The sequence below is a fragment of the Lynx rufus genome, unplaced genomic scaffold (genome assembly GCF_022079265.1).
Source record: "Lynx rufus isolate CCGP_SWC_20201006 ecotype Redwood Valley unplaced genomic scaffold, mLynRuf1.p SCAF_30, whole genome shotgun sequence".
Classification (NCBI taxonomy): Eukaryota; Metazoa; Chordata; class Mammalia; order Carnivora; family Felidae; genus Lynx; species Lynx rufus.
This window is the reverse complement of record NW_025814846.1, coordinates 6,511,247-6,529,634: the sequence shown is the minus strand read 5'-3', so window position 1 is coordinate 6,529,634 and position 18,388 is coordinate 6,511,247. Positions and strand designations below refer to the sequence as shown.

The window sequence follows — 18,388 nt, the reverse complement described above, 5'->3', positions numbered from 1 at the left end:
TTTGGAGATGTGCTGCCTGGGGTGGGGAAAAGAGGATGTAGCTAGCTTCCTGTGCAAGGGAGGGTGGGGTGCATGCCTTCCTGCCTGTCTGTCCACCCGCCCTGTTGCCATTTACCCAGTGCTTGAGGAACTAATTGAAGAGTTCACAGTCACCAGAGGTGGAGGGGCTTTCCAGGGCAAAGGGATGGGGCTTTGCTTTTGTTGGTCTCTCTTCACAGTTCGTCACCATGGGGATTGATGGGCTTTCTTTTCCTGAATCCCAATGCTAAAAGGGCCTTTAGAGGCCAATTGGTCCAGCTACCTTAGATGGGGAAACTGAGGCCAAGAGAGTCTTTGAAGTCCTATAAAAATAGTGGCAGAGTTGAGTAAAATTCTAGAAAGTTATACCTGGAGCTCTCTCACTTTCCCTAAGGTGGTAGTCCAGTGGTTTGTATTTGGTTGAACTGCCTGGGAAGCTGCAGTCCCCCTTTAGCTAGAAAAGTTCTACTTTTATGTACTTCAAATTTTGAAGTTTCATGTGGTTTTCTATCTGGAAGTGTGAAGAGGCAAGAAGCTGCTAAAAATAAAATAAAATTGAAAACCACTGAGCAAGACTTATGCAGTACAGTTTGGGACACTCTACCTAGAGGGGTAAGGGATTATCCCAAGGTTACTGGGACAGACCCAGAACCAATTTCTGGCCCACTGTTCTTAGCTGGTTTCTCCTAGATAATGGTGTAGTATCCTCTACCACAAGAAGACTGTTCCTACTCCATTGCTGCCTTGATTTTCTCCCATCTCATGGACAGTTCCTCTCGTAGCAATCTGAGACAGAGCCAGAGGCCAGAGGCCAGAGGCCACTAGATTTCTTGGATGAATTAAATGGCAATAAGTAAGCCATTGGACTCTCTTGTAACCTTGAATAAGATAAACTTGTAAGGGTAAAAAACAGTGTACTAGTAGCTGGGGACACCTGGGTTCTAGTCCTCTCTCCTTCACACTTGAGCAAATTGCTGTTTACTTCACTGAGCTTCCATTTCTCCCTGCTGTAAAATGGGGCTTGTCTATGCCCTGACTTTCATATAGAGTTGAATTCAGTGAAAGAATGCATATGAACAAGTGTCTTTTAAGCTGTAAGGCACTGTGTATGTGGGATGGGATTATTATTGTTAAGGTGAACCAGGCACCCTGGAAGAATCCGGATTGAATAATGAGGTTGCAGGAGAAAAAGAATTAAAATTTATCAAATTTAATTTAATACATACATTTAATACATGCTAAATGTCAAGCAAGTTTCTTTCCTATAAGTAAAGGAGATGATGGTTGTCCTCACAACAATCCTGTGAAGTAGGCATTATTATTCCCATTTTACTTGTAGGGAAACTGAGGATTCAAGAAGTCTAGAAAATTGCAGTGTCCCAGGGCCCCCTGCCAGAGACCACACTGTTGGATATTTGTGAAGAGACTCTTAGAATGTGCTGCAGTTTCCACTGGGGCTTGCTAACCCATTTCCTGCCTTATTCCAGTCTCTCTCCTCTGGTAGTGATGGGACTGTTTCTTGTTGCTTTCACATCTCAGTCTTGGGTCTTTACCCACAGCTTTCCTTGGCACCAGGCATATTTAGGTGTCCTTGTTTGGCCTTTAGATGATGGAGGAGCCTTTTGGGTCAGCCACCTTTTTGCTGACAAGAAGGCTTTCCTGCTTCCTTAGGGTGCTGGTAGGTAGAGCCAGGAATTTGTTGCTAGACTAGTTCTTGGCTATGGTGATGCAGCTTGAAGACAGCAGTTGTTTCCCTTCATTGGGACTTTGTTTCTTCATTTGTAAAATGGGGCTAAATATGCTTACTTCACATGTGTATAATGTACTGGTAAATATTTAAAATCAAATTTCCTGGTGAAGTCAAGATTTATACTGTTTAGTGATCCCTGTGGTGTAAATACTCTCACCATGGCTGATTCCAAGGTACCAATATGAGGTCCTTGAGGGAGGAATTGTAAAGAGATGCACATGATCAGGTCTAGTGTAAGCTGGTTCCAGTGCACCATTATTAATGACATCTATCTTAGACTCTCATTCTCACGTCCCCCACCTTCTCACATCTCTATGCAAATGTAGGACCCCCTCACCATATCTCTTCTGTTCTTCCAAGTTCTCAGAACATCTAAGAACGGGAAAATATTATTTAAGGTCTGCTCCTTGCCTGAAAGCTCTCCTGGGGAAGAGTGAATATAGAGTGTTTAAGGGAAAGAGAACTCAAGAAGGCTTTGATTAGGACTGTAGTTAGAACATTTTGATCCATGTGTTTTGGCTGGTGAGGTATCTGCATTGACTATTTCCTCCCACTGTCTGATTCTTAACTAGATGGTAGGATGGTGGAAAGCTCTGGACAATGACCTGAATATTTGTTCATTCCAGAAAGCATTTAGCTTTCTGTTTGGAATTCCAAAGTCTCCTCCCTCTACTGCCTGCAGAGCCTGCTCTTCTGGGTCCTAACCTCAAGGTCCCTGTCATAAGGATATTTCAGCCAGACAGCAGTTTGGAAGACCAGACCTCTCTGATCTAATCCTCAATCTCCTCTCAACAGTGTCTGTGCCAGGTGATGGTTCTTTAAATTTCCTAGGGAAAAGAATCAGCTGGGGCCAAAATGACTAATTCCCAAGATCCTCCTCTGGAGAGTCTATTTCAGTAAGTTTGGAGTGGGGTCTAGAAATCTGAGTTTTAAATTAGTGCTTCAAATGATTCTTATGATCAATTAAGTTTGGGAAACACCACATTAGTACTGCATAACATTCTGCCAGGTTGTCATAATTATGCCCATTTTACAGGTGGAAAGATCAAGAGCTCATGGATTATTGGTAGAGTTGGATCTTGCACTTAGGTTTTCAGAATACAAAGTTATGTTCTTTCTACAACAGGGACATTGTTTTAGTGCACAATAATGTTTGTGGTGGTGGGGAGTGATGATACTAGGTAGCGAGGGCCAAGGATAATCCCTGCTCTATTTTACAAATAGGGAGACCAGGTTGCAGAGGGGTTTGGAGGCAGTGGCAGGACTGATTTCATCTCTCATCATTAGGGGAGGTGGGCTGCATTCAACTCTGGAGAGCCGTTCACCAGGCCCAGCCTAAATGTCTCCATAGTTTTTTGTTTGTTTTTTGTTTTTTGTTTTTTACTTGTTGTGTTTCTCTTCCTTCAAGCATCACTCTAGCCATAATACACCAGCCCATGAGAGGCTGGTTGGTTCAGGGAACCGTATTCCATGCCAGAAGTTCCCAAATATGGCTGGGCCTTAGAATTATCTAAAGCTCCTAACTTCAGATATCCAGGTTCTTCTTCTTATATAGTAAATCTGTGAGTGGGTTTAGGGAATCTGTATTTAAAAAAAAAAAAATTTTCCCCAGGTGATTCTGATGAGCCAGTTTTCAGCCCAGTTTGTGATTTGGAGGTCCCAGCGAGTTTTGTTTATGGGGTGGAGGTTTGTGTATTATGGTGAAATGTGATTGGAGAAAATGGCAAGGCAGAGCCAAGATTAGGAAAGATCAGGCAGTCTCTGAAAAGGAAAAAGTAGCATACATGCTCTGTTGTGTTCTACCTCCCTTCAGAGCACTGCCTCTTGGGGAAAATCCCCATCCTTCCAAGAGAGAAAGCATTTATAATAATGCATGTAAGGATATGTGTATGTCTACCTGATGTGCATGGCTTCATATTGTATAACCAACTAGAAATCTAATCACATTTTAGAGTTTGTTCCCAAAGTGATAGTCCTTTATGCTAGAAGGGCTCTCTAGAGATCTCCTTGGGTAGCCCCAAGATCTCTACAGTTGAACACATTTTCATTTTAAATCATTCCTGAGAGGTAGGGTATTTGTAATACTATGACTAAAAAAGGGGGGGGGTTAGGAGTCCTCACATTCTACTTATGATGTGCTATGTATTTCCATGTCTATTATTTTAACTTAAAGCTCCCAATAACCCTGTTGTGAAGTTGTTATTATTAGACCTATTTTTTTTTAGATTAGGAAAGTGAGTTTCACGAAAAGGAAGGTCAAAAAAGCTCCAGAGCTTTTTTCTATTATGCCATGCTCCACTCCTCTAAGAGCTTTTTTTTTTTCTAATATACCATGCTCCACTCATCTAAAGCTGAGATAATTATTTCTGGGATGAGGACTCTAATTTTGTGGGTTACCTAGATATGGGTTTAGCTGTTGACTTACCAGTAAGGTTGGCAGGCAGGAAGCTGACCCTAGCCTAGCTCTGGGGTTAAAAACAACTTTTTGACTTGGCATGGAAGCCCCCTCCTGCAGCTGCAGAGTTAACTGATTCTAGCTTCAGCAATTTTTAACACCCAGAAGTACAAGACAGGACAGAAATCCCATGAGCATTGGATAGAACTCAAGCTGAGGCTTGGATCATCTCCAGTGTGCTTCAGAGCTGTGATGCTGGAGGTTGCAGGGGTGTGTTTCTGAGCAGAGAAAGTAAAGCCCTTATCTGGTGCTCTGGTGCCTGGCATCTCGAGGCAGCTGCAAATTTTGGTCTGTGCTTCCAGTCTACATTCTTGTGAAACTTGTAGGCAGGAAACTGGGTCAAGCAGGAAACTGATGTGAGAGAATGAAGTCCAGCTGGGTGTAGCCCCAGAGAGGGGCTTTGCCCATTTATAAGACTTACTTTATTAATGATGGATCCTGTCCCCTTTTGTTTCAGTAGCATCAAAGTTTTATGAGAATTAAAGAATCTGTTCTTCTTGGCTACTTAGATATAAATCTGTTCCTCAAATTCCCTGCCTCGTTCCCTACTGCATCTCACCCTCTCCCTACCAACCTCCAGCTTGGTTCTTGCCTGTGTCTTTTATCATGGAACTTCCCAATGAATTGCTATCCAAGTTTGTGCAAAAGAAGCTATCTTAGAAACAAGGGATCTTTGAATTTTCTTGTATGATGTGTTATGAAAGGTTTAGTCTCCCTAGAATGAGTGTTGATGAATGTCTCAGAGCCTGAAAGTTAGGCCTGCCTTCTGTTGAAACCTAGACTTCCAAGCCATGCCAGCTTGGAGTTTTTCACGGAGGCAAGGTGGTCCAGCCTCCTCCACATAGCCTTTCAGCAGTGGTTCACTTGAGGTGTCTACTGTTTCTAAGAGTCAGGGTGGTTCTATAGTTTATTAAATAGCCAGTGGATCAAGAGCCAGGTTTTCAATCCCTGATCTCATTCTGCCTAACAGCTGCATGACTCCGGGACAGTGTCTCTCCTTTCCTGGACCTCAGCTTCCCCAGCTGTATGTTGCAAAATTTGAATCAAATTGTCTCTAAGGTTCCTTTCAGCTCTGACAGTTTAGGATTCTGAACTGTTTGTTCTCTTGAAGAAGAGGGATGAGAAGTTCATAAGGATGTTATTCTGGAGGAGCCAGATGAGATTCTAGGATTGAAATCTTGAGGAATTGTAAAGAGGCTATGGTAAGGAGCTAGTGGGCAGCCCCTGTAGCTAAGAAGAGATGAACTGGGGTGGGGGTAGAGAAGTATGTGTTGTTTTATTCTGGAATATGGTTTGGCTGAGCTGAATTTGCGAGTAACTCCTGGAGATAAGTGCAAATAGGGAGGAGCTAGTTTCCTTCCTGACTTTCATGTGTTGGGTGGGGGGTGGGGGGGGACTCTGCCTCAGCCTGAGGTTGATGTAATTAAGCCTGGGTTAATGGGGAAGCTACAGCTTGGTAAGGTAGCCTTACAGTTCCTGACCTTTTCAGCTTTAGGCTCTGCTCTGAACTCTCATTCCCATAGTGACAAGTTAGCTATGTTCTCATTGCTAAGAGAGATTAGTTACATGTGGAGGTTACTTCTCCAAATATATGGTGACTGGGGGAATAACACCCCATTTCCAACATGCCCTTGTCTCCCAATGCTTCTTGGGGAACTTTTGGAGGGCAGGACTGGGCCAAAGCAAGTAAAAGGGGAGCCTTGTCTCCCATGGCATTTGAAGCAATTGGAGTTATTGAAGAACTACTGCTGACCCATTAAGATATGGGTGTCCGTGGGGTTGGATGTGGCTCTCCCTTCTAGAAACTACTGGAAAAAAAGACACAGGCATAGGAAGGGTTAACCCCAGGCAGGTCTTTCTGGATGTGTTAAGGGTATGGAGATGGGGAGGAAGAGGTCAGAACAGATAACTAACTGTTCCAGGTACAATGTCTAAGTCAATAGGGAAATGGCTGAGTTGCTGGGAAGTGAGTGAGTCAGTGGAGGAGGAGGAGGGGGAGATGGAGAATGCCTCCTAGGCTGGAGATTCAAAGCAACCCTTGTTTTTCCCCTTATGGAAAACAGATGCTTGAGGCAGTGCTGTCATCCCAAGAGGCAAGACAGACCAGGCTTTGCCCTGCCCTGCCCTGCCCTGCCCTTGCCTCAGTTCTGGCAGCAGTAAATGGTGGGTGCTGGAGCCTAAATAATGGAGATTAGGTAGTTTAAGTAACACTCTGGTGACTGTTCTTTGTCCAGGGGAGAGACTAAATTTTTGGAGTTGCCCTGGTAAGGCTTGTCCTGCCTTTGTCCCCCTCCCTGACTTGCCTTTGTCTTCTTCATACCAGCAGTTCCACTGGAAGGATGGAGCATGTGGACTTTTGAGGAGAATGGGGAGGTGGCAGGTGGGGGTGAGGTATTGAGCTCAGACCCAACTGGGCTGACTTGCAAGCTCTGCCCCTGCGAGGGGGCCTTCCCAAGGACTGCTTCCCAGATGTGCTCAGGCTTTCAATGCCAGAGTGTTTGGGCCTTGGCCAAAATAGTTGTCAAGGCAGTGTCTGAAGGCAACAGTGAAATCAGCATGACCAGAGAGGTAGGTGGAGTCATGATAGGAGCTCCGGGAATGTCTAGAAGACCAGTCTCCCCCCACTTAGAGCTGACTAAATTTGGTTTCAGTGATGTTAAGTGAGACTATGGGTGAAAGGGCTTGGCACATATTTGGTATTCAGTAAGCATTCATTTCCATCTGTCTGTCACGTGCTTCTATGTACTTCAGTTTCGTCATCCATGAAGTGGGACCAGTAATTTTAATTCTTTCTGGCTTACATGTCCATGCTTCAGGGAAATTATTTGTTGTTATTTGACTCTTTCTCTGCTTTCTCCCCTGTCTCCTCCAAACTTCTCTCCAGGAAGGGCCATCTTGTAGCTCAGTGATATGGGGCAAGTGATGGGAAACATTGTCCTGATCTCCTTGCTGTGGTCTGGCTATTGCTCACCTGTATGTTCTTAGCTCTAGGAAAAGAGAGGGCCAGTCCCTTCTTTGAAGCTGACCAGTCCCAGAGTCCAAAGTACCCCAGCTGCTACAGCCAAGGTAGCATCTGGCCTGGTTATTTTCATTTTCTAGGCCAGCCAACTGGAGATCCCAGTTTGTTGAGGACTTTGGTTGGCAGACCACTGAGATAAGTTTGTTAGTGTCCAATGAAGAGCATTGGTGTGGGAAGTGTCCGTGTTCAATTGTTGTTCAATAAATAACAGTGTATTTATTGTTCTTGGGCTAGAGGTGGGAGGGCTAGTGTATATGAGAGGGTGATACCATCCCTACCACACTCAGACTTTTTTTGTTCCCTAAAGCCTTAGTGGTCTCCAGAGACCCAATCTTTGACCTCAGCCTGTGCCTAGATCTGCAGGGACAGGGTTTGGAAGGGATTTAATTCTATAAGTATGAAATGCTACCCTACATAGGCCAGTTCCTCCACTCTTGCCAAGCTGAGGGGCTTTCTGGGAACTTTCTGCTGACTTTGGAGGTTTTATTTTCAGGTTCTTGCCTCCCAAACTAGACCACCCTCTTCTCATTGAAATTGCAGATGTCATGCCTAAAAGGAAGACAGTGGGTGAGCCTTCAGTGAAGCTAGGGTGAGCATCCAGTGGGCCCTGTGAGCATCCACTGTGTGGAAGTGGGTCTGATCCTGCAGTTCATCTTACACCCTAGGGTTCCAGAGAACAAGGGATCTTCTTTGATCAAGAATCCTACTCTACCTATAACCTTAAGGCCTCAGCTATATTTTTATCCTTATTTGCCCCTAACTCCAACATGCAGAAAACAGGAGAGTACCAGACCTATGACTCTTGTCATCATGACTCACATTTTCTTCTGAGTTAAGTGGTGGCAAGAATAGAAGTTCCCTTTTGTTTGCTTTCCTTTCTAATTATTTTAAACCTAAGAGTATTTGTCTTCACAGTGAAGTTCAAGAGATATCAGGCTATATTCCCTGAAGAAACAGCCACTGTGGAAATGGCAGAAACTCTGAGCAGGGTTTCTGGAGAAGTAGGTTCCAGTTTGGTTTCAGCTGGACATCTTTGGATTTTAGGAGAGCCCTTGTTCTGGGGTGATGGTCTATTTAGGAGGAAGGAAGCATGGACAACACTAGCCTGTGTGACATGCGTATTCTTAACCCAGACTTTTCTACTAGTTGATTTTTTTTAGCTTGCCTTACTTCTTTTTTTTTAATTTTAATTTTAATTTTTTAAAATTTACATCCAAATTAGTTAGCATATAGTGCAACAATGATTTCAGGGGTAGATTCCTTAATGCCCCTTACCCATTTAGCCCCGCCCCCCTTCCACAACCCTTCCAGTAACCCTCAGTTTGTTCTCCATATTTATGAGTCTCAAAACAGAAGTTTTGTCCCCTCCTTGTTTTTATGTTATTTTTGTTTCCCTTCCCTTATGTTCATCTGTTTTGTCTCTTACAGTCCTCATGAGTGAAGTCATATGATTTTTGTCTTTCTCTGACTGACTAATTTCACTTAGCATAATACCCTCCAGTTCCATCCACATAATTGCAAATGGCAAGATTTCATTCTTTTTGATTGCCGACTAATACTTCATCGTATATATGTATATATACCACTTCTTCTTTATCCATTCATCCATCGATGGACATTTGGGCTCTTTCCATACTTTGGCTATTGTTGATAATGATGCTATAAACATGGGGGTGCATGTGTCCCTTTGAAACAGCACACCTGTATCCCATGGATAAATGCCTAGTAGTGCAATTGCTGGGTTGTAGGGTAGTTCTATTTTTACTTTTTTGAGGAACCTCCATACTGTTTTCCAGAGTGGCTGCACCAGCTTGCATTACCATCTACTAGTTGATTTTATTCAAGAAACATTTATTTAACAAATATTTGACTTAAATATTTGGGCCTATGAGCTAGGCCCTGAAGATACTACATTGACATGGCCTGTGATTGACATGATCTGTGATTGCCACTGGCTTATTTCTTCTGAAGTCCTTCCCAATAGTGGAAATTAAAGGGAAATCTTAGGCTGTGGAATGTTTCCCTGGAGTCCCACCTCTTTTGTCAGTTTCCTCCCTGGGCACTTTCTTCCAAAAAGCCCTATTCTGATTCTGCCCCACTCTGCTCAGAATTTCAAGGCTCTCTGGCTACTGCTAACAGGATAAGGCCCAGCTTTCTAGCATAGCCTTCAAGGCCCTCTGCCTACCTTTTAGGCCTCCCTGCCTGTTTTTCACTATGCAGGCCTCATTCACACTGGAGTAGACCTGCATGTTTGCAGGTCTTAATGAACCATCTCCATCCCTGTCTCATTCTGGGCCATTGCACATATTGATTTCTCTACCTGAGACATTTGGGTGTTCTTACCCCCAACTCCTGCAGTATCCCTTCTTTTAAAATGAAGTTTATTCTCAGGGACCAGTGCAAATATCACTTTGAACTGTGGTTCCTTATTTCCACAAAAAGTTTCTTTTGTTCTGCTATGGCATTTCTCATGGTCTTCTTTGTATTCCTTGTATATTATAGTTTTCTTATTATTCAATAAGTGGCTTGGGATCAGGGACTGGTCCGATAGCTCTACTCTAACTATAGTTCCTTAAATATTGTGTTCCATTGATATTGGGTGAATTGAAATAAATTATAGGAAGCTCTTTGACCCTGAATCCTTAGGCCTCCATGAGGGTCCATGGATATAATCTGAAGTGAGAACGATCCATGAACTTGGATTGGGAAAAATTATATATTTGTTTTTACTGATCTCTCATTGAGATTTAGCTCCTCCTTCAATTATGAATACAGGCCAAAAAAAAAAAAAGGAAGTGGTAATAATGGCAGTACCTGTGACTTTGTCACTAGTAGAAATCTACTAAAGTTTTATATCACAATTTTTTGGTGATGTTTACTTTTTTATTTTATTTATTTAAAAATTTATTATTGAAGTATAGTTGATATACAATGTTAGTTTCAGGTGTACAACATAATAATTTGACAGCTCTATACATTACTCAATTCTCTAGTTATTGTAGATTTCTCAAAGTATCACTATGCTCAACACAATGTTGAAATTACAGTAGAAATAACTAATAAGATACGGTGCTAGACATTTACTTAATATCATAAAAAGCACATATTTTTATAACTATTTCAATATAATTGGTTTACTTATATCACTTTATTTCACGTATTTATAAAAATTCCAAAAAGGGGTCCATAGACTTTACCAGACTGCCAGAAGGGTCCATGGCACAGTAAAAAGGTGACCTTATATCCCCATGCTTAGAAGTGCTCATTTAACCAACATCCTTTGAGTACCTACTGAGTCTTTGGTATTGGGAAGTAAATCTAAGTAAGACAGAAACCTTGAGGTGATAATGAAGTCCAGTTTACTAAAAGGCCCACTGTCTCTTTTTCACCCTGTCCTATCTCCTCAAGTCATTGGTGATTTGAAGTCTCCCTTGACCCACTTCAAGGGTGATTTGAGGCTAGATGTTGAAGCCATATTCTAGCCCATTGGGCTTCATTATCCCTATCTTATGAGGGCCCATTCTACAGAGGTCACTGGATTGGCAGGAAGCCTAGGATAACACCAAGTCAAGGTGGCTAATCTTGCCTGTTGTCTCCCACTGGGGTAACTTGCCTTACTTGTTCCTGCCTTCAGGGCCTTTCCTGTCCCATTGTCAATCTTGAAATAGATTTCCTCCCTGACTCCCTGACTTCCCCAGGCCTGGTCCTCATCAGAATTGTTTAGCTGGCAAAATGGCTGTTTGACCCCCTCTTCCCCGCTAACTGACCCTTATGGTCAGGAAAGACCCAGAGGTGTCAAAGACTGATAAGACTTAATGTCTTACCCACTCCATGGGGATTTGCATTTTTGATAATTCTATTTTTAGTCTCCCACCCAATAGTACAAGTAGTATGTAAGCATCTTAGAAAATGTGGATTAGTGGGTCTTTTTTTTTTTTAATTTAAAGAAGAGGGAACACACTCATCACCACCCTAAAACCAAGCCTGACTAACACTTAGGCATGATTCCAATTATTATCTCTCTGTGCATACTTTCTTTAAAATTTTTTTTCAACATTTTTATTTATTTTTGGGACAGAGAGAGACAGAGCATGAACAGGGGAGGGGCAGAGAGAGAGGGAGACACAGAATCGGAAACAGGCTCCAGGCTCCGAGCCATCAGCCCAGAGCCTGACGCAGGGCTCGAACTCACGGACTGCGAGATCGTGACCTGGCTGAAGTCGGACGCTTAACCGACTGCGCCACCCAGGCGCCCCTCTCTGTGCATACTTTTTATGGCATTGAGCTCATGCACTCTTGTTGCTTTCCCTTCCTTACTTAATGTTACTGAACTATTTTACTTGGGAATGAAATAGTTTTCAGAATATTTTATATGACCTTATAACAAACCATCTTGTGGCTGTACCATATAGATTACTTAAGCAAAATGTCCTATAATTTAAAGAATTAATCCATCATTTATTTTCATGGGAGATATTTTGTACTTTGATGTATGAAGGGCTTAATGTATCAGTTTAAATTATGAGGTTTGGATTTAGATCAGAATTCAAACCCTGTCTTCCCTACATCCTAGTGATAGGACTTTAGATAACATTTATTTCTTTATCTTTATTATTTATTCAATATGGAGATAACATTATCTACCTCACAAAGTGATTGTTTATATTAAATGGGCTAGTGCACACGAATTGCCTTGTGAGTACCAAGTTTCCATACGTGAAAACTACTGCATATTGCTACTAATATTACCATCACTACCAAATTTTCAGCCAAAGTAAAAAATCTCTACTGATGAAACTTCAGCTATCATTGACCTGAGATGGGGGATCTACTCATAAAAGTGGAAGGTACTTTATTCCAGTGCCTATAAAATCATGTATGTAACTACCTGTTGTTTTCATCAGTGCCTGTTCCTGTCCCTTATCCCTCTGCTGACTTGGCTTTGGTAACACTTCTGTGCAATGAACAACTACCTTTGCTGAGGCCCCTTTCCACTTTTCTTCTTAGGGAGACCAATAATTCAGGAGGTACTAACAATGCAAGTCAGTATATAGAACCATAGACAGTAGAACTGAAATGGTCATCACTTAGTGTAATTGACTTCTTTCCTTGCATTACTACTGTTGTACAGATGAGGTGAACTAAGGCCCAGGAAGGAGATAAGCCAGTATATTGAGCCAGGTACAGTGCTAGGCTTGGAACCCAGTGTTCTTTATCTTGCCCTTAACTTGCGTCTGCAAAGACCAGTGCTATAGATAATTCAGGCTGTGGATCAGAGGTGGGAGGAGAATGGTGTGGGTTTACAGCTGGCTGATATAGGTGGGGAAGGCTTCCTGGAAGAAGTACAATCAACAGTTGCTTCCTCTTGATAGTATGCTGATTTGCATTTATCTGTTTGCCCCTTGGTAAGCATTGCTCTGTGGCTATGTTTTTTGTCTTCAGTAAGCTGGTTGGGAGCCAAGGCTGAGTTATTGTTTGTTTGTCTAAATATTCTCCTTTCCTTCCCACCAATATCTAAGTTGCTCAGATTCTTAGCATACTACTAGTTCCCTCTTCTCTTGTTGAACAGATACACTTGTCCCAGGCTCTGCTAAGCACAGACCCAGACAACTAACTTGCCTCCTTTGATCTCATTCTAGATCAATGTGCGTGTGACCACCATGGATGCAGAGCTGGAGTTTGCTATCCAGCCCAACACCACTGGGAAACAGCTGTTTGATCAAGTAAGAGAGGGACTATTTGTTTCTTACCCTTTTCCACTTCTAATAATTCCCACCACAATGCCCACTTCTTGGGAATCTCTTCTCCTACATGCTCCTCCAAGCTAGGTCAAAAGAAAGGCTGACCCATGCCTTAATAATAAAGGCAAAGTTTAACTTCGGCAGCCTGCTCCTTGGATGTCCACGATTAATCCTATCCTTGGTCCTGAACATGGAACAAAAGAGAAGCAAGCAGGGTCTGACTCTGCTAGATGCTCTAAAAATGTTAACACATGGAGCCTTCCTCTCAAGTTGGAAAGATATAAGCGATCTCTTCCCCCATTTTAATGATGAGACTCAGAAATTAAGTAGCTTTTTGTATCTAGCTGGTATTTGGCTGGGATTTGAATGCTACATTCTAGTCACTGCACCCCATGGCCCCTGTCACATGTTTTTGTTTTTGTTTTGCTTCCTAGTAGAAGGAAACCAAGTTATTCTCCCTGAGGTAGTATGCCCTCAAAAGAATATTGGAACTTAGGATACCACTGGGAGTGATGAATACATTATGAGGGTACTTCATAACCTGCAGTCATGCCTTGGAGTTAATGTTGAAGTCTCATTCCCATCTCTAACTCAAGGGGTGTCCCTTCACTATTATCATAAGGGATGTGCTATATAATGTAAAAGCCAGGTGGGGGCCATAGAATCTTTCAGCATTCAAAGACTCTCCAAGGGCCAAGGAATGTGCCATCTATGACCAGACTTCCAGGAGTGAAATTGTATTCCCATTTCCAGAGGCTGAGATCCCTTTAGATGGGCCATTACCCCATTTCTCCTCCACTTTCTGGTGAGGTGGGGTCTGATATTGTCCAGGATGTTGGCACTACATCCTTGATGGATTTTCTAGGCCCTCTTGCTTCCCTTTCTCTTTTTCCCTCCGAGTTCCTCTATTGTCTAAGAACTTGCCCAGAGCTGGGGAGGGAAAGGAAGAAAGTCTCCTTTGGCCTTTTCTCAGACTTTTTCCCAGATCCCTGGATCTACACATCACCCTTTTCAAGCCAAATGATGCCATCTCCTGATGTCAACATTGGGGGCTTTGTTCATTTGCTTTGGAGGGGTATAACTGTAGAGGGAAGGTGAAGAAGGCATAATTTAGATCCTAGGGCAGAAAAAATTCTTGAACAAAGAATTAACTTATTAACTTATTAACTTCAGAAAGCCAAAAGGCATGGTAATTCTTTGTTAGTGTTGGTTTGATTTGTGTACTGTGGGTGTTGTTCTGTAGGAAGCCCAGATGGTGGGGAACCCTAGCCAGATGTTATGATAGTTGTGAAAGCTACTACTTCCCAAACAAAACCTTTGACAGACTTTAATCTTTCATACTGGCTGGGGAGAGGAAAGGGAGAAAACCAGGAAGTTCATGACTTCTCATTGGGAAAATCAGTGTTGTTTTGAGAAATATCATTTATTGAGCACTTACTATGGACTAGCCTTGGCCAAGTGCTTTAATCCTTACAATGATCCTGCCTATGAGAGATATAATATACTCTAGATTATGCAGTTTAGTAAGTTATAACATGGAGTTTCAAATACAAATCTGACTAAAAAACTATAGTTTTCCCACTGCAATATTCTGCAGGGTGAGTGAGGCTGTTTGGGTTGAGAAGACTCAAGAGAAGATGTGTTTTCTGCTTTGAGATCTCTGAAGGACTGTCATAGGAAGGAGGAAACAGTAATGTTCTGTGAGGTCAGATGGGGAAGAGCTGGGACCCCATGGGTGAAAAGGGGAAAAATATTTGAACTCAGACAAGAAGTTGAACATCTGGAACTCTTGGGGTTAGTGCAGGTCTGGATGGGGATCCACAGAGGTATGTTTCCACAGGCTATTGGGGGATATGATCTTTTCCTTCTAATTTGATGAGTCATAAGGGAAGGAGTCCATTCCATCTGGGCTTTGAGACCCATTATTCAAGGAGGCCCTCCTGGTGGAATTGGGGCCTAAGAGGAAGGAGCTGGGAGGAATTTCTTGGGAGGAATTTACCAAAGCTCTGGGGCCATCTTGGAACCCAGAAGTTGTCTGGCCAGTGACTAGAGAGGAAGCTAATTAGAGAGGAAGCACCCTCTTTGGCACCAGTAATACATAACATGCAACAATGGGAAGTCATAGCTTGAGGAGACAGAAGACCTGATTGGAAAGGGAAGTGTAGCCCCTAGTTCCTCCGTTTACTTTTGTTTCTTCTTGTGAGTGTGCACAAGAGTGTGAGCAATTCTGTCACCTACCACCACTTCTAAAGCCTGAGATTCTTCCAAGGGCTCTTTTTTAAAGTTTGTTTGTTTGTTTGTTTAGAGAGACAGAGAAAGGCAGAGAGAGGGAGCATGAGCAGGGGAGAGGCAGAGAGAGAGGGATAGAGAATCTCAAGCAGGCTTTGCACTGTCAGCACAGATGTGGGGCTCAAAACCATGAACTATGAGATCATGACCTGAGCCAAGATCAAGAGATGGATGCTCAACTGACTGATCCATCCTGGTGCATATCCAAAAAGGCTCTTGATTATGTAGGTGCCACTAAGGGGCAGTGTTGCGACCATGAGTTCCACTTTGAGAACCCTTTGCCGGCTCCACCCCAGCCAGGGCCTCTAGCTTAACCAGCCCCTTCTCTTTAAGATTTTGACCTCTACAATAAAGGTGAAATCTCAGAGCATTAATTTTTAATTGACTGATTTACTATTGACTGAAAGTCTACTGTGTCTCAAGAAAAATCTCTAAACCTATCAAACACCATCTCTGTCTTTAAGGAACTTGGAGTTCTTTGCCTATAGAAACAGAAAAGTAAATGCAACTTTCTTCCCAGATAGAACAAAACACCCTTGAGGTTAAGGTTGTGTATAGAGGTGGTGCACAGTGTATAAAGCATGGGATTTGGTGTCAGCCTTGGGTTCAAATTCTGTCCTGCTTGAATGACTCATTTAGCCTCTTAGGACTTTATTCTTTTCAGTAAAGTTGTAATCAAACTAATTTCACAAACTTTGTGGTCTGATTTAATCCTCAAATAAGTAAAGTGTCTGGCATACAGCAGACATTTGAGTGTTGGTTGTTCTTATTAAAGGCTAAATAAGTAGTAGAAATTGCCCTGGGAGTTCAGATAAAGAGCCATTAAATCAGGAAGATTTTCTGGCTCAGTAAATTCCTTAGGGTTTGTGGACTCTGCATTGAAGGCAACAACATTTTCTTCTCTTCCTTCCATTTTTACTTTATAAAATAACTAACATTTATTATTATAATACTAATATCTCCATCTTATAGATGAGGGGCAGAGGCTTAGAGCAGGGGGGAAGACCTATTTAAGGTCAGATAGCTAGGAAGTGATATAGTGGCTTGAATCAAGGCATATATCTTTTCCAGTTTTCCCAATGCCTTTTGTCAGCTATATCCTCTGAGACCTCCCCTTTATTTACCTGTTCCTATTCTAAGTGGAGGAAATTTGTCCCTAAACTTAGAATCCTAGCTGAGTGTGGTCTATCTACTTGAACTGCCACTTGAACACAGGCAGTGTAGGGCAGCAGAAACAGCATTGGTAGCAACCCCTACTAGAACTTTTCAGTTTGTGTGTTGATTTGCTTTCAGATGGGTGGTTGATAGAGCTTCTGCCAAGCCTATAATGGGATCTCAGTGGGCCTCAGGTGTTTGGGCATTGACAGAATTTTGCACATAATTTTTCATGCAGTTTTCCTTTTGAAGCTCCAGTCTTGCTTCCCAATCCTGATCTGGGATTCTGAAGTGGCTGATTACATCACTTGTTGGTTTTCTCAGATAGATGCATGGGGGTTATGGAAAAGAGGGTTCTGGGCTCCAGAATTTACCTGATCTCCCCTCCCATCCATAGACCTCAGATGTAAGCAGCATTCACATGCAGAGGAGTGACAAAAGAGGGTTCTTTCTTACATTCAGATGCTCCTAGAAATTAGTGAGGATTTTCTCAGAGGCAAATCTCTTCTCCTCACTGGACCTCAGTTTTCTAGTTTATGATGCTTGGACTCTATAATGCTGCACAGTCTGTTGTGGGAGTTTGTGTTGTGTGGCTCAATAGAATTCACAGTCAGTGTATATATAAGTGTATATAACTGGTTTTAGGAGGTACACAGAGCTGTGGGATGAATTTGATTTAGTATCTTGGAGCATCAATTTTACTTGTAGATGTTATCTATATCATTATTAAAACATTTAAGGAGTAGATGTAAAATGTGCACATGTGATTAATTAAACCTGAGGCTACAAAGAAATTCTGGCTTGAAGCCATCTACTTACATCCCCTGGGATATACTACCCTTTTGTGTCCTCTGAGTATATGTATTTATTATTTTCTGCTGTTTATGGATTTATTCCATGGCAGATTTGAGAAATGTTAGCTCAGGCCAGGTAAGTTGGCAGTCTGGGGTCAAAGGGAACCAAGAAAGAATCTTTTTATCAGAAATGGAACCATTTCTCAGAGTGGAATGGTAAGGACCCTAGTCACTGCAGCAGCAGATGTTGTTCCTGGAACCATAACCTAGATACTCTTTCCCACTAGAAGATGGGGTTTCCATTTTGTCTGGAGTGGAAGTCTCAGCTGGAAGCAAAGCTGGAAGCAAGGGAAGCTTGGCCTCATTTGGAGACAAGAGTTGCCTGAACAAATGATTCCCAGTACCCTGTGGACCTTAATTGGAGACTTCCTTATAGCCTGTAGTCTAGGGGTCATCTGTTTTATCCTTTGTTCTTTTTCAGTCTCAATTCTGACCTTAGATCACATTTCCTTCCCTCCACACCCTCATTTCCTCACTTTAGGACTTCATTGAAAGCCGAGAGATATTGCTCATTTCTCCAAAGCCTTGGAGCCTAAGGAAATGGAAAATTTATATGCATCTGATTTCTCTGTGTTTGAAAAGGAAAAAGCAGAGCTCAGAGAGATTAAAATTCCTTACTGATCCTGAAATCTTTTTTGCTTTTGTTTTTGTTTTTTGACATCACCTTAGCTGTTATTTGTCCAACTTCTCCTCAGAGATATCCCAGATCCTAGAACTATTTTGAGTCCTGTGGTCTTCCTCTTATTACACTCCTACCCATCCTTCTAGTAAAATGAACAATATGGTACAAAACAAGGCTAGGGAGTTCACTTCTGGGACCTCTACAACTGGCTATGTTGTCTGTACCTGCCTTACTCCCTTTTAATTCTGGTGTCTCTGAACCTCTACAGTTGGTAGATGCAACTTGCTGCCCTACCAGTTCTGTTCCAGTCTGCCACTCCATGACCTAGCATCCTGGCCCTAATCTTCTGCATCTTCAGTGTGTCTCTCTCCTGGGGCTGACCTACTTCTTCCCACCAATTGCATCTGGACCCACTATCATTCTGCAACCCTGTGAAAATCATCAGAACTGTTAATTGGGCTCTATCTTAGAACTAGGATTAGATA

At 42.4% G+C, this 18,388-nt stretch overlaps 1 protein-coding gene across 1 annotated transcript in view; it reads left to right on the top strand.

Annotated features, from left to right (window-relative positions):
• The window catches only part of MSN (moesin), a 65,032-nt gene that overhangs the window by 28,382 nt on the left and 18,262 nt on the right, over positions 1 to 18,388 (top strand). The window contains exon 2 of the mRNA XM_047092475.1: positions 12,882 to 12,965. Coding sequence (XP_046948431.1) covers positions 12,882 to 12,965 — 84 coding nt within the window. The remainder of the gene's footprint in view (positions 1 to 12,881; positions 12,966 to 18,388) is intronic.